At 42.9% G+C, this 26,132-nt stretch overlaps 1 protein-coding gene across 1 annotated transcript in view; it reads right to left on the reverse strand.

Annotated features, from left to right (window-relative positions):
* FERMT2 (fermitin family member 2) overlaps positions 1–26,132 on the reverse strand; it is a gene marked incomplete in the record, with an annotated part of 189,979 nt that overhangs the window by 114,114 nt on the left and 49,733 nt on the right. The window contains 3 exon segments of the mRNA XM_030213706.1: positions 11,893–12,000; positions 15,785–15,887; positions 15,972–16,197. Coding sequence (XP_030069566.1) covers positions 11,893–12,000; positions 15,785–15,887; positions 15,972–16,197 — 437 coding nt within the window.

Genomic DNA, 26,132 nt, shown 5'->3' on the forward strand with positions numbered 1-26,132 from the left:
GTAATGGGAGTGATTTAGGGATCAGTCTTAAGGCTGATTCAATGTAACAGATAGTGAACCCTCCAGGGTTAGAAAAATACCTACTGTATATCACAGGATGCAGCTATATGAGTGCTGAGTGTCCAGGGACGGATAAATTGTACTGTTTGGCACTAACAATTGTGTTGAAATCTTAGTGCCTAGGCTGTACCTAATTGTGCATTACTTTGATAGCTTTCAGGATTGCAGTTTGTATATAAAAAAAATTAAATAAAATCAATATTGAGTGATGTTGCTGAAGGGTTTGTCTTTTTGCAAATGGACACCTCTGGGGGAGTAAACAATATGAAAAGCAATATACATAAAAATGAAGACTAGTTGAATGCCTGGCAGCTAAGCTTTAACGCTAAGAGGTGTACAGGTAATGCTTCTCAACACCGACGTACAACTTGAAATGCCTAAGTTAACATTTAAATCTACCACTACTACAAATCATTTCTATAGCGCTACTAGATGTATGCAATACTGTACACATTATATGCAGATACTTTCTCTGTCCCTAGAGGGCTCACAATCTAAGTTTTTGTACCTGGGGCAATGGAGGGTTAAGTGACTTGCCCAAGATCACAAGGAGCCGCAGTGGGAACCGAACCCAAGTTGCCAGGATCAAAGCCCACTGCACTAACAATTAGGCCTCCACTCCAGGCCACTCCCAAACTCCAAATCTATTTATGTGGGCCACTCAGATATATAAAACTTAGCAGTTGAATAATCGCCACTTAGACATACAAATTCTATGGATACCATCCCTTTTTTCAGATGTATCAGTTTGGCCCTATAATTCACTTTTATTAAACAACCTTAAAGCCCAAATTATCTAAAATTCAAAGCAGGTTACAACTATTCACACCTAAGATACACAGCCAGAATGATATGCTCAAGTGGCCTGGATTTTTCCAAAATACAAACACAGTTGTGGCCCCTCCGCTAATCACTTAAAACAACTTCCCAAACTGTGGGTCAGAACCGCGAATGGAGTCACAAAACTAGTGTTTGGTGTCGTGAACTAGGTGAGCTCTTCATAAGTGCATCATTCTGAACCTCCGGGGGAATCACACAATTTTATTTGACCACAATCATGGTGTCATGGCCACAAAGAGATTGATAGGCACTGACTTAAGGGGGCATGGATTTTGTATTAGCTCATGCCTTTTTCCAACAGTAGGTGTTTCCCCCCAGGGAGTTAAAGTCTGAGGCTCTGATGCACAAAGCTTACCGTGCTGGGAACATTTATTTTAGACTGGCTCTAACCAGTCTAAAGCAAACATTATTTAGCAAGTAATGTACAAAGGGGTTTTCCGTGGCTCTAACTTGTGCAATTAGCAGCCACCAAGAACCTCCATTCAAAAGTATTACAATGAGCTCATTGGTATTCTAATGAGCATTCCAGGCAATGCACAGTTCCAGAGCGCCTAGCTCTAATAAGCTAATTTTACAGCTGCTCTGGAACTGTTGGAAGAGGAAGGAAACACAAACCAGTGTGCTCCCTACCTCTCCCCTCCTGCCCCCTCCCAAGCAAGAATGGCCCAAGTGACCCCCCCCCCAACATCAATCAGGAATGACCCTGGTGGCCTAGTGACCCCTGCTCCCCTCCCCGTACCTTCTTAAAAAGGTCGAGGCAGGAGGGCAGGACCAACACCACCTCCCTCAGGAACCACTGCTTCCAAAATGCTGGGGCCCAAGCCCTGTACATTCTGGGATGTACTGGGCGGGGCTAAGCACCATCCTTATATGAGTTCTCTTACCACATGGCCATGTGTGGCTTGGAGTCTCTTTACCTGCTGCGGTATAAAGGGCCATGGAGCGCAGGAAAAACGGCCCTCGCCGTTAGTGCAGGGCCCTTTTTCCTGCAGCTTGGTAAAAGTACCCCTAAGTGCTTTGAAAATACACCTCAAAGTTGTTAAATCAGAAAAGGGTTGTGAAAAATTGCAAGAGGACATTATGAGACTGGGAATCCTATAAACCTGGAAGGTGTAATGGCACAATTTGGCAAACTGAAGAGTGGACCAGATGGTATTCATCCCAGAATACTGATAGAACTGGAAAGTGAACTTACAAAACTATTGTTAGTAATACGCAATCTTTAAAATTACCGGAAGATTGGAGGGCGTGGGGGGGGGGGCGGGGGGGGGGAAGAGGAGGAGGAGGCAGCGGCATATTAGCCTACCATGCATAGCACTTAAAGAAAAGAAATTCAGCTCAGTAGAGCAGAAGAGAAAAAAAACTGGAGTGACAGGGCATAATGCACTGGAAGGGACACACATGATCAAAGGTTTTCTAGATATTTCAAAGCTCAAAGCTACTCTTAGTACCCTCCAATAGTGCTGCCCACTTCTGGTGGATTCATCCTGCTTGTCGGATAGATAACTTATTTCCAACTGAAATATTAAGCCATCTAAATATAGGTTTTGGTTATTAACAAATAAACAGCAATAGTCTTTCCATTTAACTAGAAATAGCCATTTGCTCATCCTGGCAGAGAAATACAGAACAGCAAACTGAAAAGCAGCTTGTCTTGCCATTTTACAATGTTCTCATGTAAGATAATCAACCCCCTGACCTTACTCCATATGTTGCCTTGCAGTTGAAAAAGCACTTTCTCCATTGAGAAAAAGTATCCTCCTTTGCATACTGGTATGGAAAGAATGTCCAGATTCTGCAACTAATCTACAACACAAGACTGATACACACACAACAAAACTCCTGCCTCTAACCACTTCATCCTCCCTCTTAAAAATTAAAAAAACAGCTGATTCTGCAATGTGAAACCTATCATTAACAATATGGAAACTATATTGCAATTTTAAAACCATATGCCACTAAGGGCTAATGGCAGACAATTCTCCATACAGTTACTCTTAGCAATATATAAATTACAGCAATCATGAACCGTGCTGACACAATTATTAAAAAAAAAAATAAAGTTACTTCTTAGTGCACAAGTTCAGCCCCCTGCAGGTCAATTAAATAATCCATATCAACATTGGAATCTACTATTAATACCTTGCTCCTGAGGGAAACTGCCATTCTGGTCAGCAATTTGACTGCAGTGTTCACCTTGAATTTAAGGAACATGCTTTCAAGCATGATCAATTAGTTGTCTGCTAGAACAATATATATCAACAACTATATTCTAACAATTATGAGGCTGGGGTAGCCAGTCCCCCACAGCTGACCTTAACATGGTGTCTGGTCTGACAGCCACATCCACTCTGACATTGGTTAAGGGGAGAGAAGGGGTTCAGAAAGGGAGGTGGGGTGATGGAGCAGGGCCACTGAAGTCAAATGTTTAAATGCAACAGGTTCTGCAGTGGGGCTGGGTTGGTTAAAGTCTGTAGGGGCAGAGGGTGTGATGTAAAGGATACACTTTAGGCTTTTCTTCCTGGTATGAGGCAGCAGTCTCTCCCTTGGGGCTCTGCGAGGATTCCTTCCCTCCTACCTCGTTATGGGCAATGATGGGAGGCAGGAGCAGAGGTTAGGACCACAGAGTATAAGGGCTTACTCCTGGGTGAATTTTGTGCAAAATATTAAAACTTCTATGCACAATTAAAAAAAAAAAAAGATTTGCTAAATTCTGCATTATTTATAAGATTTTTGTTTAGAATTTTCCCAGCATAAAACATCAGTACTCCAGTATGGACATCACCTAAGCCTCTCTACCCCCCCCCCCCCCCCCCCCCCCCCCCCCCCCACGCAGTCTCCTCATTCCTCTCCCTAGGGCCTGATATTCCTCCTCACCTTGTTCCCTGGCAGGTTTTAGCTTTCTTCTCCCCTCATCCCCTGCAAGACCCCCCCCCCCTCAAAATCGCTCCATCTCTCCCAGTACATAGATCATACCTCTGTCAAGCTCCACTCCCCAGAGTCTAGAGCTCTTTCACACCTCCCCTCCCCCAGTGCACACAAAATAGTTCCATTTCTGAACATTCTCGCCCCCTGCACACACACTCCCTATAGCTGTCTTAGAATGCCCTTCACAAATCCCTTAGATCTCTCAACTCCCCATACACCCCAATAAAGTTGTTAATCTTTGCACCCCAACATATTTGTGCAACTTCCTCAGCACTCACAGTATCATAGCTCTTTCAAATCCACCCCATCTCTCCTCCCACAGCTCTTTGTGGATCCCCCAATACATTTTCCCTGCCCTTTCTCTCTCTATCCTCTTCAGTACATATACCCACCTACCTCTTCCCCTCATGGTATACCCATACTTCACCAATGGCACCCCTAGCTTGCCCTCCCCCCCTCCCCAATACCTTCAGCGCACACACTCCACCTGTGGGCACCCTCTTCTCAGCTTGCCCATTTCATCTCCTCATCCTATCCTGTTTTATTTCCTCTGAGCACCCTCCCTCCCCTGTACTCAACACAAAAGCAGAGGAGGAAGAGGAGGAGACCAGCCGCACATTGGGCCATGTCCTGTTCCTTTGCTGCACTGTTTCTCACTGCTGAATTTGAACCGTGCAGGTTACTGTAGAGCCCTGTGGTTTGCATTCAGCAGTGAGAAGCCAGAATGGTAATCACAGTTCCTAGATATCTCACAATACATCTATCTGCTTCCTGTACAGGGCAAGAGAAAAAAAAATAGAGTTGGGATTTTGCAGCCTTTCATTTCCCTATAAGCTTCCGACACTTGAAATATGGCAAAGCAACACTATGCACCTAAAGCTGCGGCTCTCATTGCAGCTATTGCCTCTGTCCAGACTGAATGCGTGGGTCCAAGGGAAGATTCTGGTTTCATGTCATAATTTTATGCATATTGAATCCCTCAGGAAAAAAGTACAAGAACTAAGAGAGCAGGTGGCAAAACAAAGAAGCATATGTGACAACCAGAAATTCATCCTGGAGATGCATGTTGAAACAATGGGGATCTCCAGCAAAGGAAGAGAATATCATATATGCAGAAACAGGACAGCTAGAGAAAAGTTACCAGATCCTGCAAAATCAAGTCCCCAACTCCATCTTTGGTTGGACTGAAGAGTCAGTTTGCAGCCCTGGAGGCAGAAGAGCTCAAAACATCTCAAGAACAAGAAGAGACGATGATCAATAATCCCAAAGCCGCTGTATTGGTGACCAACAAAAAATGAAAGGTAGTGGTTGTTGGTGATTCTATGAGGGGTACTAAGGCACCCATCTGTAGACCAGACATGTTGTCTAGGGAGATGTGCTGTGTGCTTGATGCCAAGATTTGAGATGTAGTGGAAAGATTGCCTAGACTTATCAAGCCTACTGGCCACTATCCTATGCTGCTCATCCATGTTGGCACAAACAATACTGCTAGGCATCTACCGAACAGATCAAACATGACTTCATGGCTCTGGGTCAGAGGGTAAAGCACCTAAGTGTGCAGGCGGTGTTCTCACTGATCCTTCCGGTTGAAGGTAAAGGCTGAACAAGGGAAGCTCGCATTCTGGAGCTAAATGAATTAGTTAGATGGGAACAGCTGATGTAGAATAGCAGTGGGCGAAACTAAAATGAGCCAATTTAAAGGCGACAAACCTTTATGTTAATAAACTACATAAAACTAAGAGGAAAAGAAGACTGCTCTGGTTCTCCAATGTAGTAACTGAAAAGGGAAGGGAAAGAAGATTAGCCTTCATATATTACAGAAGGACTCAAAGAGGAAGACAGGCAGGATATCTGGAAAAGCTAAGAGAAGCATGAAAAGCTGTCAGGAAATCAAAGAGGCAAATGGAAAAAAACAAAGATAGCTGAAAAGGTAAAATTGTGGGGGAAAAAAACATTTTTCAGATATACAAGTGACAGCATTGTGAGGCTCAAAGCTGAGAAGTGACAGCATTGTGAGGCTCAAAGCTGAGGGGGAGGAATATGTAGAAGCTGATAAGTATAAAGCTGAACTGCTTAACACGTAGTTCTGTTCATGGAAGAAAAGCCTGGAGTAGGAACACGGAAAAGAAATGCTAATGTGGGTGGGTGTATGGTAGACCGGGACGGATTCTCAGAAGACTGTGTTCGTGAGGAGCTAGCTAAACTAAAAGTAGACAAAGCGATGGGGCCTGATGGGATACATCCGAGGGTGCTCAAGGAACTCGGATGTTCTGGCGGCTCCGCTATCAGACCTCTTCAATGCTTCCTTAGAATCTGAGTGGTGCCGGAAGGCTGGAGGATGGCAGATGTTGTCCCTTTGTACAAAAGTGGAAATAAGGAGGAGGTTGGGAATTACAGACCGTCAGTCTGATCTTGGTGGTGAGTAAACTAATGGAAACGCTACTAAACGGAGGATTGTGAGGTTTCTCAAATCGAATGGCCTGCAGGACCAGAGGCAGCATGGTTTCACTAGAGGCATGTCGTGTCACACGAATATGATTGGTTTCTTTGACTGGGTGATAAATGGATGTGGGAGGGGCGCTAGATGTGGTGTACTTGGATTTTAGCAAAGCCTTTGACAGTTCCACACAGGCGACTGATTAATAAACTGAATGCCCTTGGTCTGGGACCTGAAGTGACTAATTGGGTTAAAAACTAGTTAAATGGGAGGAGACAGAGGTAGTGGTAAATGGAGCTTGCACTGAGGAAAGGGATGTTATCAGTGGTGTATTGCAGAGATCGGTCTTAGGGACGGCTTTTTTTTTTTTTTTAAACATCTTTGTGAGTGATGTTGCGGAAAGACTGTCTGGTAAGGTTGGTCTCTTTGTGGATGATGCCAAACTGTCTAATAAGGTGGACACCCCAGAGGGAGTGGATGGCATGAAGAAGGATCTAGCGAAGCTTGAAGAATGGTCCGAAAAAATTTGCAACTAAGATTTAATGCTAAGAAATGCAGGGTAATGCACTTGGGTTACAAGAATCCAAGGGCACAATACAATATAGGGGGTGAAGTACTCCCATGTACAAAGGAAGAGCGGGACTTGGGGGTGATTGTATCTGATGATCTTAAGGTGGCCAAACAGGTAGAAAAGGCGACGGTCAAAGTCAGAACGATGCTTGGGTGCATAAGGAAAAGGATGACCAGCAGGAAAAAAAAAAAAAAGAGGCAATAGTGCCCTTGTATAAGTCTCTGGTGAGGCCCCACTTAGGTGCAGTCTCCAGAATTGCACACAGTACTCTATGGAAAGATATAAATAGGATGGAGTTGGTCCAGAGGGCGGCTACAAAACTGGTAAATTGTCTTGGTCAGAAAAACACAGCAATAGGCTCATGAACCTCAACATGTATATGCTGGAAGAGGCGGGAGAGAGGAGATATGATAGAGAAGATTAAATACCTCAGTGGAGGTTAATGTACAGGAGGTGCGACTTTTTCAAATGAAGAAAAACTCTGGAATGAGAGGGCAAAAGATGAAGTTAAGAGGAAACAGACTTAGGAAGAATCTAAGAAAATACTCTTTCACAGAAAAGGGTGGTGGATGCATGGAATAGCCTCCCGGTGGAGGTTGTGGAGATGAAGAACTGTCGGAATTTAAGAAAGCATGGGACAGACACGTGGGATCCCTTAGGAAAAGGTGGAGTTAGTGGTTACTGTGAAAGGGAAGACTGGATGGGCCATTTGGCCCAGAGGCATAGCCAGGTTTTGACATCAGGGGGAGCAGACTTTTCTAAACTAGGTGCCAGTGCAAGGCTGAAGGGCTGGGAGAGAGGGGAGGGTTAAAATCCTAATAGGCATATGCAGTCAGTGACTCAGCTGTTTGGGGAGGCTAGGGTGCGGTTGGGGTGGGGCTAGTTAAAATCCTTAGGGTGGGGGCAATACCCATGTAAGCATAAGCAGTAAAGGGATAGTAGGGATACTTTTGAACACAGCAGTGAAGGACCCCTTTCGTTGCGTCTCTGGTGCACATGCACCAGCTATTTCCCCCTAGTATCTCTATTATTGATGGTATTATGCACACTGAATACACTCCAGAGAATTATGTGCCGAAAACATCCAGATAATGTACCACAATAATGCAAATTATTAAATATAACAGTATTTGCAGTAGTCTGGAAATATATGTAGGTACTTTAACACTGGAGTCCTAGTCAGTCCTAGCTCCCAGTCCAGCATCTTCCTGTTGGCTACGTGAACAGTGGAATTCAGCAGAACTGTAACAGAAATGTTAGGCTATTTTATGGTTGCCAGTAACCATATCAAATTTTTTAGTACGTTGCCAAATGGTCAACAGGATTTAGATCTGCTGGTCTTTAGTTTACTGTACAGTTACCAAACTGGTTTGGAAAAAGTATTATCTGTATTAACTGTTATCTAATGGTTTAGAGAAGTGGACTGAGAACCAGGGAAGCCAGGGATCACATCCCACTGCTGCTCCTTGAGAGCTTGGGCAAGTTATTTAACTCTGCATTGCCTCCTGTACAAACAGACTGTAAACCTCTAGGGACAGGAAAATACCTGTTGTACATGAATGCATCTCACCTTCAGCTACTACTATGAAAGGTATGAGCTAAATACAAACCCAACATCCAGGACCAGGCATATTGTGAAGTAATATAAAAATCTGCAAAAGTCATTCAGGAACTGTGAGAAACTCTACCATACCATAAATAGCACTAACATCTAGGAATCTCACAACAAGGGGCTAGGGTCTACCTAGGAAAAAGCAGCAACATAAATATTGTAGTGGGCACTACATCAATACAGTATACCTCTTGAAAAAAATTAACATGCCAGATTAATACAGATTGATCCTACACAGACATTCAGTGCTTAACAGAATACCTAGCCTGCTTCACACACACAGAACAAGTAACCATAACCTAAAAATATAAATATACAGACAAAAATTAATCTGAACCGCCAAGAAGTCAGACATTGCATAACATAGCAACACCAGAAAAAAAGAAATGGTTATGTGTGCAAAACAAAGATAGCAGCTGCAAATTTCATATATTCCGATCACTACATTAGAAATTAACAAACACAAAGCAAAAAATAGAACATAAGGTGATATATTTTCATTGCACTAACTTAATACATTTTTTGATTAGCTTTCAAAGACCAAAACTTCTTTCCTCAGGCCAGGGTGGTATAATGTCCTGACCTGAGGAAGGTGGTTTTGGCCTCCGAAAGCTGGTCAAAAAATATATTAAGTTGGTCCAATAAAAAGTATCACCTAATTTTCTATTTAAAATTTTTTTTTTTAATTTTTATTAACTTTTGGAGTTGACTAAGGGCCTCTTTTACTAAACCGCACTAGTGATTCCCAGCGTAGCAAATGAGAGGAAGCCCATTCAATTCCAATGGACTTCTTCTCAATTGCCACGCAGGAATCACTTGCACAGCTTTGTAAAAGAAGCCCTAACGTTGCTATCACACTAATTTAATCAGAATTACAAATAAAATTCTTCTTCTACTTTTTTTGTCTTGTCCGGCCATTTAGTTTCTCTGGTGTCTGCTTTCTTCAGTCTAACTCTCTTGCCACGGTTTCCTCTCCATTTCTCTCTCTCCTGTCTTCTACACTTCCTCCACTACATTCATCTCTGACACTCATCTTTCAGCTTTCTTCTATTTTTCTGCATTTCTATACATTTAGATTTTATTCATTCTTACTATCCAGTCTAAGCTCCCTTTTTTTCATTGAATCTACCTACATTTTTTCATGTTTCCCTCACTCAAGCCCATCCATTCCCCTTTCGCTTAGTCCCCAGTCTTTCATTAATTCTTTCCCCCTGTCATATAACATCTCCTCTCTGTTTCTTTCTCTCCCCTTCTCCCCCTCCACTATGCAGCATCTCCTCTTAGTATCTCTTTCTCTTCCCCACCTAAATGCAGCATCACCACTCTATCTCTTTCTCCCCCTGCCTGCCAACCAGCATCACCCCATCTGTTTCTTTCTCTCACTTCCCCATATCCAGCATTGCCCCATCTTTCTTTCTCTTCCCTGTTATTCAGAATTGCCCCATATCTCTCTCTCCTCCCCCATTCAGCATTAGTGTCTTTTTCTCTTCTACCCCATCCAGCATTGTGGTCTCTCTTTCTTCCCCCATCATTGCTCTCTTCCACCCAATTCAGCTTCACCCTATCTCTCATCCCATCCACCATCTCCCTGTCTCTCTCTCTCTTCCCCTATCCAGCATCTTACCCTCTTCCTCCCTATCCAAAAATCACCTCCTCTCCCCTCCCCCATACAGCATCACCTTGTCTGTCTCTCTTCTAACCCCGCACCCAGCATCGTCTCCCTTTCATCCCCCATCTCTCTCTTCCCATGTACCATCACCTTCTCTCATTCCCCATCCAGCATCTCTAAATCTTCCTCCCCATCCAGCATCATCCCATCTCCGCTTCCATCATTACCCTTCCTGTCTCTCTCTCCCCCCACACCGCCCCCCAGAGTCTACATGTTTCGTCCGTGGTGATTTTCATTGCCCTCCTGTTTGAGTGTTGCTCCTACTCCTGTCTCTTCTGCCCGCTCTCTCCCATCCGCGTGGTCGCTCGTTTTTAAAGCCCCGAGACGTTCTCCCTCCAACACCGGCGATTCACATAGCCAGCCTTCTGCCAGCGTTGGAGCCTCTCCTCAGGCGCGTCCCGCCTCCTCTTCCGCAGAGGTGGGACGCGTCTGAGGGAGAGGACCCGACGCTGGCAGAAGGCTGGCTATGTGAATCACCGGTGTCGGAGGGAGAACACCTCGGGGCTTTAAAAACGAGCGACCATGCGGATGGGAGAGAACGGGTGGAAGAGAGAGTAGTAGGTACAAGACTCGCCGGGGGGGGGGGGGGGGGGGGGGGGGAGGCAGAGAAAGTTATTGGCACTGCAGGCATTTGGCGCTTAAGTGCCATCTCTTCTAAAAATCCGTTTGGGGGATCAACCGCTCCCCCCTGCGCCCCACCTAACTACGCCACTGATTTGGCCCTTATCTGCCGTCATGTTTGTATCAGGACGTAGCCTGACATGCAGCCAATCTCCTGCTCCTCAGCTTGTGTTGAACAATGGAGAGGGAGAGGGCTGAGAAGTAATGTATGAAACAAGCCAGGGTGGGAGGAAGGAGGACTGAATGTGCGAGTTCAGGATCAGTTATTGCGCCTCCTTGAGCTCTCTGCAGGATTTCATGCAGCAAGAGCAAATTCTGAACTGTGCAGAATTTCTCCAAGAGTGAAAATTTCACCATGTGGGGGCGGTAACAGGAATAGTCTGCTTGGTTTGTACGTAATCAGCGGCTGCTGCAGAGGCAGTGGTGTGTGATGGCTCTAATGGATCATTGTGGTTATTGCAAAAGCTCATTTAAGTTAAAAACGAACAAAAACAAAAAACCCTCATACTCTGTAACATAGTTCCCCCTCTTCTCCGAGCCCACCCACGTCCTCCCACTTTCCTGTCTACAAATTAAGTCTTGCTGTGAATACAGAAAGAGTACACTTTGATCAGGGTCAGCCCATTCATTAGGAAAAGACTAGGCTGTTGCCTACAGCAGCAGTTTCTTGGAGGCAGCAAAAAGCAGTTGCAGTCCAAAATAAAATAGGTTCTGACAGCTACACAAATTCAAAGAGCCATCAGAACTCATGTTAACCTATATTTTCATAGAATGTTTGTGCAATAGTCATGATTATTCACTTTAACTATCATAATCTCAGGGGGAGGGGGAGCTACAAACTAGACGTCAAAATTAACTGAGTGGAATAGGGTATAAAGCTGAAGGTTTTCCTAGGGTGCCCTACCACCCTTGCACCATCTGACTGCTGCAATACCAGCCAAGCCCAAAGGGTTTTTTTTTTTTTGGGGGGGGGGGGGGGGGTTCACTGTTGCTGTTTCCAACTAAATGAAGCAGAGGAAAATATTTTAGTAGCAGTTAAATACAAACACAATTTTAAATTGATTCAAGGCAAGGAGATTCTATGAAATACTTCTATCGGTGCTAGGGTTTCACAATAAAATACAGGTTTCTTTTTTTGTGTGTGTCTCACTTACCTGTAAGGCAGCAAACATCATCATTTCTTCCTCAGTGCATTCAATTTCCTCTAGAAGAATTGCCCATTTGGCTTGTTCAAAAAGTTGATTGATCCTAATTGCATCATACTACATTGTTTAAAAAAAAAAAAAAAAAGTTCTCATATCAATAATTTGTCTTTAATATAAATGTATGCATCTCTGTTGACAACGGTCTCAAACTATACACGGGAGAAAATCAAGGTTTCTTTGGCCATGCCCCAATCAATCCCTCATTCACATATTAATTTCTAAACAGCAACATCCAGTACATCATCCCACACTGTCATACTGAATTTTTGATGGGATAATAAACTAAAGTGTGGCTTTTAATGGTGTTCAAATTCTATACTGCCAGTACTGTCATGCCAGTCTCAGCCAAACACTTAAAACTTGTTTATTATGGAAAGCCGTACTGGCAGTCTAATGGCAATATATTCAATGTGCTTCCGACTCAGATCAGAAGAACTGATCCTATTCCTTCTTGGAGAATTTTTCATTCACCTTGTATTTAATTTCTCCGCATACCAATCATAAAAATGCTTCAGTTTATGTACAACATACAATGTTTCAGGGTCATTTTCCACGACCTTAAGCCCATGCAGGTATTTATTTACCTAACAGTACTGAATACAATATATACAAATTCATTGTCATCTGGGGAATCTGTCACTTCTGTGGCTATCAACCTCAGAACAGGCTACATATTTCTTTCAATGCTGATCACTTTTATTAACCTTTCAAAACACATTTGCAGATATTAAGCAATTATATTAAAATGACAAAGATACAGCTCCTCCTTCCCTCCCCCTTTGTACCTAATATCATCTTACATGAACCTCTACATCACTCCTCCCCACAGCTATATATTTATAATCACGCTTTCATACAATTTGGTTCAATTTATAACATTTCACAGGCAGTAATTCTCTCCACTGTGCATCGCCCAATTTAATTCCCTTTTGGTTTGCAGAGACACAAATCTGCCAACTGATGACCTGCAACATCCAGTGATTAACACATGACTGTGTCAAAACGACAAGACAATCTGCTGTTATCCTTACGTATCAGTTTACAGACTAATCATACTAAATGGTCTGATTTTATTCACTTCCATGCCTGCCCTTTCAACAAACATGGTTAACCCCCCCCCCCCCCCCCCCCTCAGATTTCAAGCACTAAAGACAACAGTGATAAGCTAGGCTGAACCAATGCTGAGGGCTAAAAGCATAGAAAAGTACACCGGGCAGGACTAATCCTTTCATTGGTACTAGGTAAATAAGTGCAATTGACCCCCTCCCTCCACTATAACACTTTAAAACTCCCACAAATAAGATCCTGTGTGGTTCTGATGCCAGAGGAAGACTAGCAGAGGTGCAGGTTAGAAGAATCACCGATCACCGACTTCTCCTGCTGACTAGAGACATCGCCAGTGTGGTTCTTCTAACAAAAAAGGTGCCGGTACTCAAATGTCAGGCCACCCTTCAGGGATGAGGTGACCACTGAGGGACTCACCCCACAATAGCCAGGACCCCTGCAACCAGTCACAGAATCTATGACAAGGCAGAATTGGTGTGTAGAGCCTGAGCTCTTTCATTAAAACTTGGAGACCATGGGCCAATTTCAGCACACAATGGAAAAGGTGCCGGTACTCAGTACCCCCAAGTACCCCCTCAAAAAAAGCCCTGGACATCGCACAAGGGGTGAGGAAAATACAGACCTCTGTAGGCAGTGATGATTCTGGTCTCCCCCCTCCCCATTCTTTTCTGCCAACAGCTGATTTGCCAAAGCAAAAATCTACCGGGAACCACTGAATTAACACTTGAGAGCCCCTCCTATAAATTTGGGCCTTAGCATAAGCCTAGTTTGCCTATGTCTTAATTGTTCCCTGTCTGTAAGTATGTTTACTATTTTTTCTATGGGTTTTTTCACCCTAATTTATGAGCACTGCCTTCTCTGGCATGCTCTCCAATGTATTGTAGTACCACCAGGAAGAACACACAGATCTGAACTGCAAAGAAAAAGTCAAATGTTTTCTGCTGCTAAACATTAGTGATCTCTTATTTGACCCCACTTGACTTTGTTAAAGTGCCTCTAAATACATTCTCTCATTTTATTCATAGGTTTCTACAGTAGGCCTGAACAGATGACTGCTCTGGTGTTAGCAGAACTTTGATAAAATACAATATATGAACTCCAGTATAAACAGTTAATAGGTAATCTCAAGTGCAGAGCTTAAGCAGGGAGCATGACCACAAATACATGGTACAATTTTTTCTCCTAGAGGGGAAGTACATTAAAACACACACACATAAGAGGTAAGCACAATATTGAAACTCAGGCAATCTGACATTTTATTACACGCAGTATTGTTGCTTTAACACATGAAATTCTGCAGAGGCCATGGCTGATCCAGCACTCTTGTCTCATTATCACCATCACTAGAACTACTGCAAAAGATATACAGCAAGTATAAGACTCCCAGACATCTTCAGAAGGGGCTGTATGCCTTTTCAAAAGAGTACAAATTCTCAATCTGTAACAGACCCCCCCCCCCCCCTGTACATCCTCACACAATCACTAGGAAACAAAACATGCATAAAATGAGCTGTGTGCCACACTGACTATGTTTACATAGTCAGCAGTAAACTAAATTATTCAACAGGATAAAGTTTGTGTGTTTCTTCTAAGGTATTTACTGGTGCCCAAATCAGATTATGCCAGTATTTAACTGAAACTAACATGACCAATACTTACAACTACTTTGCTATGAAAACACTGAAGCCTCTACCAGACTGCCCAAGCAATATGTTTTAGATTTGCAACAGTGAAATTGGTATTATTCCTTGTTGAGCTAGCCTTATTAAGATCTCTGCTGACCAAATAAGATTTCTACTTGTGAGGACTATTGTACCTTTGGGTATATAGGCAAGAACCTCTTAATGGGTAAACTTGCCCATACTGGTTTCAAAGGCTCCAGAACCTATTTTGTATTTATCCAATTTTAAGTTACACGAATATGTTGGAATAAAATAGTTAATCCTTGGATAGACTGTAAACCAGTGGTTCCCAAACTTGGTCCTGGAGGTACCCCAGCCAGTCAGGTTTTCAGGATATCCACAATGAATATGCATGAGAGAGATTTGCATGCACTACCTTCACTGCAAGCAAATCTCTCATGCATATTAATTTTGGATATCCTGAAAATCTGACTGGCTCGGGTACCTCCAGGACCAGGATTGGGAACCACTGCTGTAAACAATTAGTAGAGATTACTGGCCCAAATGCTTTTGCTGTATTAATTGGTACTAAGCATAGTGAAGAACTCTGGTACATCATCACATCCAGTGGTGGTGGGGTCTCTCTGTCAAAGAACCCAACTAAGCTTTATTCTCAACAGACAATACTATGGGGCCCTTTCACTAAAACACATTAAGTGCTAACATGTGCTTAATGCAGGAAAAAATCCCTCCCCCTTCCATTCTGAGCAACTCAGTTTAGTTATTCTAAAATGTGGGTGGCCTTGGAAGTGCTCCAGCAGCAGCAGGACTTAACACAAAAAATATTTTAAATAGTTATGAGGCTAAGTTGGGCTGGCTAACTAGGATTTGTCAAGAAACAGTCCACATTCATGGCAGCTAAAGTTTAGCTTTTGAGATTTAGGATTACTGTCAGCTGCAAACTGCAGCAGCCAAAAATGTGCCCAAGATGGCTGGCTAATCTTAGACCATGATATCAGGTGTTCCCAAGCCAGTTGGAAAAATATACCCTGCAAAACACTGTAGCTGTAGGTTAGCTATAAGTGAACCTAGATGTCATCATGAAAGTGATTAAAAATGCAGTGCATTTAAATATACCTAAATAATTTCAGTACCTTAGGGTTCAAGTCAAAAAAACTGTAGTACTTGAATCGAAGCAGAAGAGCATCATTTTCTTTCACTTCTTGTTCCATGAGGGATCTTGAGGAATCCAGCCATCTATAAAAACACCAACGAAGGATGAAACTAGTGCAGGACGTGTATTTTTTTGCACCTGAACCCAATAAAAAGAAAATTGTTTACCCTTGGTTGATCTTGGCTTTATCAAGAAGTGTTTGGGGCTTGTACATTTTTGCTAGGATTTCCGGAGAAGTAATTGCTTGACTCACAGCAAGTATACCAGGATTCCCTTCTGATAAAGCGCTATCTCCGAACCAAGCTGAAGTTGGCGACAAAGGACTTCCATCACGAGAGTCATAGGTTGGTGTCATGGTTTTGCTGTAAAGCCCAGGACTTGAATATATGCTTCCTAACAGCAAAAGAAGAAAAACAATGGGGGGGGAGGGGGGGGGGTAAGTTTCCACTCCATTTGTAAAGGCTTCACACACTCCACACTGCAACTAGTTATAAGCAGGACAGTGTAGCATCATTCGTCCTTAACATGTACTGACAGAACCAGTGGTGTAGTCAGACATACAATTTTTGGTTGGCTTAAGCCCAAAGTGGGTGGGCACAATATTTTCCCTGCCCCCCCCCCCCCCCCCCCCAGTGACACAACTAAAATTATTAAAAAAAAAAAAAAGTGTGTATTTAACTTAACATGGTCATTTATAGGCCACTTACCCAAAGTTTAAGGCAGTTTACAATACAGATTTTAACCATCATTACCATTTCATGTAGGCAGAACATACATAACATTTCTGACATCAATACAGATTTAAAGCAGGTATTTACAGAAGATAAGTTTTTAAAGCTTGTCTAAACACGGAAGATTCCTTAACTCTACTGGTAAAGCATTCCAGGCTATAGGATCTCAGTCTATGAGGGTATGACTTCTTGACTGTTAGGTGACAATATTTTATACTTGGAATCAATCTCAAGTCTCAGGACAGAAAGCAACTGAGAACCTCTCAACAGATTAACAGATAAAATTAATAAAATATTCAGGACAGAGACCAAGTAATATTTTTAAAATGAGAGTTAATTTAAACTCAAGTCCAGCCTTCACTGGAAGCCAGTGAAGACTAATCAGATATGGAGTAGCATGTTCTGTCGTAATTTTTACCTCCTAATATCTGTTTTGCTGCTATATTTAAAAAAACTTTAATTCTTTTTAATTGTCATTCTGGTAGGCCCACTGATATTATATTACAATATTCTGTGTGTTAATATAATTGCTTTTATAATGATTTATAAATAAATACATGAGCTGGCAGATATTCCCAAGCCTTGCCAGCTGAAGAGGTCCTCCCCTTGCAGTCAGAACACTCCCCTTCAATCTGCAGTTGATGCCACCGTCCATGGGCCACTGCCATGCTGCCGCCTCCTCTCTTGCCATGTCGCCGCCTCCTCTCTAACCCCCCCCCCCCAGGTACATACTGAGTTGTTGCGCATGCGTGAAAATTGAGCATGAGCAGGGGGGCTGATACAAGGGTGCTGCAGTTTTGGGTGGGCCTATACATTGTGTGCAAAGACTAAATAAAACAAAATTAGCAATCTCTTATATCCGAGAAATATACTTTAACTACCTTGTGCAGAAATATAAGCCAGGGTAAACTTAGCAAGACATTCACAGAGGTAACTTTTCAAAGAATTTTCCACACAGCTTGCACATTGCAATATTAAACTAAATCGCTTAGCCTGTAGGAGTTATCCCCCTTCTGGTCAGTCAACTGCCAAGAATTTTCAAAAGTCACAGGTTAGTATAATACAAGAATAAGAAAGTTAGAAAAGCAGAGGAAAATCACAGGCACCAGAGGCCATTTAAAGCCCTAATCTAAGGACTCACCTCGCACTGGGCCGATGTAAAGAACATCAGTGCCTACAGAGAAGAAAGGGAAGAAGTGAGAAGGCAAGAGAAAGGCAAAATTCAGAGCAAAGGAAGGAGGAAGACACCAGGTGGACAGAATCTACTAAACATATAAAAGTGACTCCAAAACTGAGCAGGATATTACATTTCAATAAATGTGTTTCTCAAATTACATGCTTACCCAGCAGCATACAAAGCCATGCATTCAACAAAGTGGGTTGAGGCTGTGATAACACATGTTTTTCATATAACTGCTACATAGCACTGCTGCACAAAAGGATTATTATTAGGTGCTGAAACCCTTCCAAAGAGCCAACACCTGTGCATGGCATTTCACTCTAAGGGGCAAAGTTGTCTTTAACCACCCTTCCCCCGATACAAATGAAAAAAAAATACAATAAAAAGCACTTAAAAAAAAACCGAAAAACAATTCAGTTCAAACTTGTGATCAACTTATGACTTGGAGTAGAGATGTCAGCACAGGGTTCATTTGACTAAAAGGCTGATGTGGTTCTTGTTCTATCATGTTGTATCCATGGAGATGTAATCTTGCTTTTCTTTAGGAAAAATAGGGCTATGTTTGAAAGCATAAAATAATTTAGGACTGAATCAGCCTGTCCATTAAAGCAAATTTGAGCTAATGGACAACCTTCCACGGTAGGCATATGAACCTTAGGAAAACAGGACATGGCCTCCATAACAGAAAGGTACCTACACATCAGCTCAACAATTCTGTATTTTCCACATCTAATTTTTTTTTCCAGAAAGCCAAACACTGGTATTATATTTGGAAAAACGCGTTTTGACAGCGCCAAACCCCTCCGAGAAAAACTGCACTGGCTCCCAATCAAAGAACGGATTGCTTTCAACATTTGCACGATGGTTCATACAATTATGTACAGCGAAGCCCCAGGATACATGACAGACCTCATAGACCTGCCAACCAGAAACACTACAAAATCAGCACGATCATACCTAAACCTCTACTACCCAAGCATCAAAGGGTATACGCTTGGGTATACTTATGCATCCAGCTTCTCCTACATAAAGCGCACAACTATGGAATGCACTGCCAAAAGCAGTAAAAACTAGGCTCTACCACCTAAATTTCCAAAAAGCACTAAAAACAAACCTGTTCAGAAAGGCCTACCCCAACGACCCAACATAAAAAAAATACCTGGTTACCTGCGACACAACGTAACCAAAGACCGTAATGGACATATCCTAACTCTTCCTCTCTAAGTTCCCCTAATGTATTCACCATACATGAACCTTAGTCTACCACAATATCACCTTGTATTTGTTCATACCGGAACTGGCTAACGCCGTTACGGAACTACGTAAGCCACACTGAGCCTGCAAATAGGTGGGAAAATGTGGGATACAAATGTAACAAATAAATTTAAAAAATTAAAGCTCACAACTAACTAGAAGTGTAGCCAAGAAAATGCGTGCTTTATTTATTAAACATGAACTAGTGTGGAACATGTGGCAATGCATGCTTGCTTAGCCCTAGGGAAGGGGAGGAAAAAAGTGTTAGGCACCTTCCTAACATTAAAGAGGACAAGTTTCAAGAGGTGATGTCAAGGCACCTAAATCCCAGGGCTGAAAAAAGGAATGGGTAAATAAGACAGTCTCACAAGCTGGCTATATTTAACTGCTGTTTGAGTAGGTGTTCAGGTTTCAAGAAGAAAACAAAAAATACACTCATAATTGAATTTAATTGTGCAAGTAGTTTGTTTCTTAAAACCCCAGCTGCACAAACCGGGATAAAGCACACAGGTACTTGTTTACCTGCCCATAATTTATACAACATGCAAGTAATTGCTTTGAAAAAAATTGTTCAAAAAGGGTACAAAGCTACAAAAGTACCTGTGGCCAGGGTGGCCTGGTGAAAGCTGCCTTTAAAGCTTTGCACTATCTATAGGCAAACTTGTAAAATGCTCCCAAGCATGAGTAACACAGATGATGTGAAAACACTCAAAAACAGATCTCACACCATATAAAATTGACCGAAAGTTCATTCTGTTACTTTCAGTATTAGTTTGCACTATTGTTTGTATCAACACAAGACTCTGCCAGTCCAGGAAATTGCTTTCCTATATTTATCTGTACCAAAGGATGGGCGGATAATGATCTGACAGAAGCCCAGTGTCTGCTGACCTTCACAGACCTTCACAGCTGCAGCACAGACATTGCTCTGTCAACCCACCACACTTTAGCACCACTTGTTCTGCCACGCCAATAAGATTTGTATGTATGGATTTTTTTTTTTTGCCTCTCTTACCATGAGGGCTTGTTTGGAGGATACAATCAGCACTAACACAGCAGAGCTGTGATTAGGCGACCTGTTTATAGTATTACTGTGTGTGAAGGTTAAAATTTATTTATTTAAAAGCATTTATATCCCACATTTTCCCACTGGATGTAGGTTCAATGTGGCTTACATAAGCTAAATCAGGAATACAATATTAATGGCATATTAAACAGTACAAACAGTAAATTAAAGTTTGGTATAATATACAACAGTAGAATGGCAAAGAAAGTAGATTCAAGTGTTTCTGGATTATTTGAAACCAAAGAGATGAAGCTGATTATGTTGAATTTGGAGGGTAAACCTTTTTGAATAGTACGGACTTTAATAATTTTCTAAACTTCAGATAATTTTGGGTTGATTTAACTAGTTTAGGTAAAGCATTCCACAGTCGAGTACCCAGGAAAGGGAAGTTGGAGGCATATGTGGATTTGTATTTGAGGCCAAAACAGTCCAGATAGCGTAGGTTCAAATAAGATCGGGTGGTATTAGATTTGTTCCTGGGTGGTAAATCAACTAAATCTAGCATATAATCTGGAACAATGCCATAGATAATTTTGTGAATCAAGGTGCAGGTCTTGAAGGCAACTCGTTCCCTGACAGGAAGCCAGTGCAATTTTTCCCGAAGGGGCTTAGCAGATTCAAATTTAGATTTTCCGAAAATTAGTCTTGCTGCCGTGTTCTGGGCACTTATCTCCCAATTGTACAGCTGAACCTTAAATTGGGGGGGGGGGGGGGGGCACAAAACTTTGCCACACCCCCGCTATGTCCCAATCCTATGTGCCCCCTTCCCCATGACGCCCAAGTGCTTGAACTGGTGGGAATACCCAATCCCTGCCAGCAGAAAAGCTCCTCCACTGGTGGCTCTTTCCACAGACCACTGCCTGCACCACCCCCTCCCCCACACGCTCAGTTTTCGCACATGCGTAAAACCCAATGCATGCTCAGGGGAGGGAGGGCAGCAGCTCATGGAAAGTGCCACCAAATGCCAGTGGAGGACCTTTTCTGTGGTGGGAATCGCAGCATACCATGTCAATTGTTTGGGGTGGGTGGGGTGGGTTGGGAGCCTGAAACCAAAGTGGGGAGTCCAGGTCTCCCCATGGCTCCACCACTTATTTACCAACCTGTTTTTATAAAGGCACAGAGGAGCCTTTGGGCCTCGTTTACTAAAGGTGCGCTAGAATTTTAGCACATGCAAAAAAATTAGCACATGCTGTGTAGGTATCAAAAAGGAACATTGTGGATGCCTACATAGTTAGCAAGCGCTAAAAACACCTCTAGCACAGCTTAGTAAACAAGGCCTCTTGTGTCTTATAAAATACTATGGGAAAAGCAGCAGAAATAGTACCTAGTATGAAACTGTGGACATTTATGCCTACCGAGGAGTGGACATAAAATATACACATTTTACAAACAGTGTGCATAAAATACTCACCTTACCCGATTGTACACCACTTCAATAGCTTTCAGGATGCAGGCAGTATATATGAAATTAAAATAATAAATAGCCCATCCTCTGCCCGAAACACACCCTTGCACAAATGCCTCCATGACATCATACATACTTTTGTGTTCATAATGCTTAGGGCTATTTTATAAAAGCACTTTTTATATAAGTCACTTAACCCTCCATTGCCTCAGGTACAAACTTAGATTGTGAGCCCACCTGGGACAGAGAAATATCCAGAGTGCCTGAATGTAACTCACCTTGAGCTACTACTGAAAAAGGTGTGAGCAAAATCCAAACAACAATAATAATAATAATAATAAATACAGTGGGGGAAATAAGTATTTGATCCCTTGCTGATTTTGTAAGTTTGCCCACTGACAAAGACATGAGCAGCCCATAATTGAAGGGTAGGTTATTGGTAACAGTGAGAGATAGCACATCACAAATTAAATCCGGAAAATCACATTGTGGAAAGTATATGAATTTATTTGCATTCTGCAGAGGGAAATAAGTATTTAATCCCTCTGGCAAACAAGACCTAATACTTGGTGGCAAAACCCTTGTTGGCAAGCACAGCGGTCAGACGTCTTCTGTAGTTGATGATGAGGTTTGCACACATGTCAGGAGGAATTTTGGTCCACTCCTCTTTGCAGATCATCTCTAAATCATTAAGAGTTCTGGGCTGTCGCTTGGCAACTCGCAGCTTCAGCTCCCTCCATAAGTTTTCAATGGGATTAAGGTCTGGTGACTGGCTAGGCCACTCCATGACCCTAATGTGCTTCTTCCTGAGCCACTCCTTTGTTGCCTTGGCTGTATGTTTTGGGTCATTGTCGTGCTGGAAGACCCAGCCACGACCCATTTTTAAGGCCCTGGCGGAGGGAAGGAGGTTGTCACTCAGAATTGTACGGTACATGGCCCCATCCATTCTCCCATTGATGCGGTGAAGTAGTCCTGTGCCCTTAGCAGAGAAACACCCCCAAAACATAACATTTCCACCTCCATGCTTGACAGTGGGGACGGTGTTCTTTGGGTCATAGGCAGCATTTCTCTTCCTCCAAACACGGCGAGTTGAGTTCATGCCAAAGAGCTCAATTTTTGTCTCATCTGACCACAGCACCTTCTCCCAATCACTCTCGGCATCATCCAGGTGTTCACTGGCAAACTTCAGACGGGCCGTCACATGTGCCTTCCGGAGCAGGGGGACCTTGCGGGCACTGCAGGATTGCAATCCGTTATGTCGTAATGTGTTACCAATGGTTTTCGTGGTGACAGTGGTCCCAGCTGCCTTGAGATCATTGACAAGTTCCCCCCTTGTAGTTGTAGGCTGATTTCTAACCTTCCTCATGATCAAGGATACCCCACGAGGTGAGATTTTGCGTGGAGCCCCAGATCTTTGTCGATTGACAGTCATTTTGTACTTCTTCCATTTTCTTACTATGGCACCAACAGTTGTCTCCTTCTCGCCCAGCGTCTTACTGATGGTTTTGTAGCCCATTCCAGCCTTGTGCAGGTGTATGATCTTGTCCCTGACATCCTTAGACAGCTCCTTGCTCTTGGCCATTTTGTAGAGGTTAGAGTCTGACTGATTCACTGAGTCTGTGGACAGGTGTCTTTCATACAGGTGACCATTGCCGACAGCTGTCTGTCATGCAGGTAACGAGTTGATTTGGAGCATCTACCTGGTCTGTAGGGGCCAGATCTCTTACTGGTTGGTGGGGGATCAAATACTTATTTCCCTCTGCAGAATGCAAATAAATTCATATACTTTCCACAATGTGATTTTCCGGATTTAATTTGTGATGTGCTATCTCTCACTGTTACCAATAACCTACCCTTCAATTATGGGCTGCTCATGTCTTTGTCAGTGGGCAAACTTACAAAATCAGCAAGGGATCAAATACTTATTTCCCCCACTGTATATGCATAAAAAGGCATTTACACATGAAAAGTCTTTTATGAATTGCCCCCTAAAAATGTGCACATGGGGGTTGGGGAGATATTTCCTAACAGGGCACCTACATGAGAGATCCCAAAAGGCCCCTATGTTCACCTAAAATACTCCTGGAGCCACCCTCTCATGCAAATATATACACACACACACTCTCCCTACACACACTTACACCTTCACCAAAGCTGGTGTAAATACATACAGTGGGGGAAATAAGTATTTGATCCCTTGCTGATTTTGTAAGTTTGCCCACTGACAAAGACATGAGCAGCCCATAATTGAAGGGTAGGTTATTGGTAACAGTGAGAGATAGCACATCACAAATTAAATCCGGAAAATCACATTGTGGAAAGTATATGAATTTATTTGCATTCTGCAGAGGGAAATAAGTATTTGATCCCCCACCAACCAGTAAGAGATCTGGCCCCTACAGACCAGGTAGATGCTCCAAATCAACTCGTTACCTGCATGACAGACAGCTGTCGGCAATGGTCACCTGTATGAAAGACACCTGTCCACAGACTCAGTGAATCAGTCAGACTCTAACCTCTACAAAATGGCCAAGAGCAGGAGCTGTCTAAGGATGTCAGGGACAAGATCATACACCTGCACAAGGCTGGAATGGGCTACAAAACCATCAGTAAGACGCTGGGCGAGAAGGAGACAACTGTTGGTGCCATAGTAAGAAAATGGAAGAAGTACAAATGACTGTCAATCGACAAAGATCTGGGGCTCCACGCAAAATCTCACCTCGTGGGGTATCCTTGATCATGAGGAAGGTTAGAAATCAGCCTACAACTACAAGGGGGGAACTTGTCAATGATCTCAAGGCAGCTGGGACCACTGTCACCACGAAAACCATTGGTAACACATTACGACATAACGGATTGCAATCCTGCAGTGCCCGCAAGGTCCCCCTGCTCCGGAAGGCACATGTGACGGCCCGTCTGAAGTTTGCCAGTGAACACCTGGATGATGCCGAGAGTGATTGGGAGAAGGTGCTGTGGTCAGATGAGACAAAAATTGAGCTCTTTGGCATGAACTCAACTCGCCGTGTTTGGAGGAAGAGAAATGCTGCCTATGACCCAAAGAACACCGTCCCCACTGTCAAGCATGGAGGTGGAAATGTTATGTTTTGGGGGTGTTTCTCTGCTAAGGGCACAGGACTACTTCACCGCATCAATGGGAGAATGGATGGGGCCATGTACCGTACAATTCTGAGTGACAACCTCCTTCCCTCCGCCAGGGCCTTAAAAATGGGTCGTGGCTGGGTCTTCCAGCACGACAATGACCCAAAACATACAGCCAAGGCAACAAAGGAGTGGCTCAGGAAGAAGCACATTAGGGTCATGGAGTGGCCTAGCCAGTCACCAGACCTTAATCCCATTGAAAACTTATGGAGGGAGCTGAAGCTGCGAGTTGCCAAGCGACAGCCCAGAACTCTTAATGATTTAGAGATGATCTGCAAAGAGGAGTGGACCAAAATTCCTCCTGACATGTGTGCAAACCTCATCATCAACTACAGAAGACGTCTGACCGCTGTGCTTGCCAACAAGGGTTTTGCCACCAAGTATTAGGTCTTGTTTGCCAGAGGGATTAAATACTTATTTCCCTCTGCAGAATGCAAATAAATTCATATACTTTCCACAATGTGATTTTCCGGATTTAATTTGTGATGTGCTATCTCTCACTGTTACCAATAACCTACCCTTCAATTATGGGCTGCTCATGTCTTTGTCAGTGGGCAAACTTACAAAATCAGCAAGGGATCAAATACTTATTTCCCCCACTGTACTTGCTCCCAAGTGTTCTCTTAGGTTGGTGACCAAGAAGAATCAAAGAGGCAATAGAGATAACAGGATGTCCTAATAACTTTAATGGAGCCTACTCATCCGAAATAAATTTAGCACAGAAAGGACCATGGCCGATGACAAAATTCCCCCTCCCCCCTCCCGTTTTAGAATATGGCCTACAAAAATTCCTCTCCCTTCCAGAGTCAGAATGTCTCAATGAATTTCCAGCCTCAATCCTGCCAGAATTTAAAATGGTGACCAACGACCCATTCTCGAGTCTATACAGCTTATCATACAAAAACATATTTTAAATATATCTTCAAATTCCGGTGTCACTTCAGTAACAGCAACACAAAATTCTTCTATTGCCAAATACTGTGAAGTAACACAAAACCCTGCAAATATTCAGAAACTATGTAGCAAACAGAACATATGGGCATCAAACCTGCAGCATTTCTATGTAGGACAGACGGCAGCAGCGTAGTCAAGAAGCAGAAACAGGGACCAGTTATGATTATTTCAAGGGACACACCTCCCACCTTTTGGGGACACACTAGCTGAGAACCACCAATCTACATTATGCTTAATCATCTACCATTCTCCACCCAGTGATTCTCAACTCCAGACCAAGACCAGTGTCTTCCATCCTCTGAGTGTCTTCTGCACATGCAAAAAAGTGTTCACATCAATGCTGCTTGTATCCGGTCTTAGAACTAGGTTTGTGCCTATACAATGTGGAGAACCTGAAAAACAAATCTGTCTGGAGACCTCCGAGGACAATATGTGACTGTCCCTGGGAAAAGGTGAAGTAGCAAATTCAAAATGTTGAGAATGGCTGATTTGTGTGTGTCATGCGTCCATAAATCAATCTGAAAAAGTTAGATGTTTGAACTTCTGTAATGTATTTTTTTTTTTCACATAAAAGGATGG

The sequence above is a fragment of the Microcaecilia unicolor genome, chromosome 9 (genome assembly GCF_901765095.1).
Source record: "Microcaecilia unicolor chromosome 9, aMicUni1.1, whole genome shotgun sequence".
Lineage (NCBI taxonomy): Eukaryota > Metazoa > Chordata > Amphibia > Gymnophiona > Siphonopidae > Microcaecilia > Microcaecilia unicolor.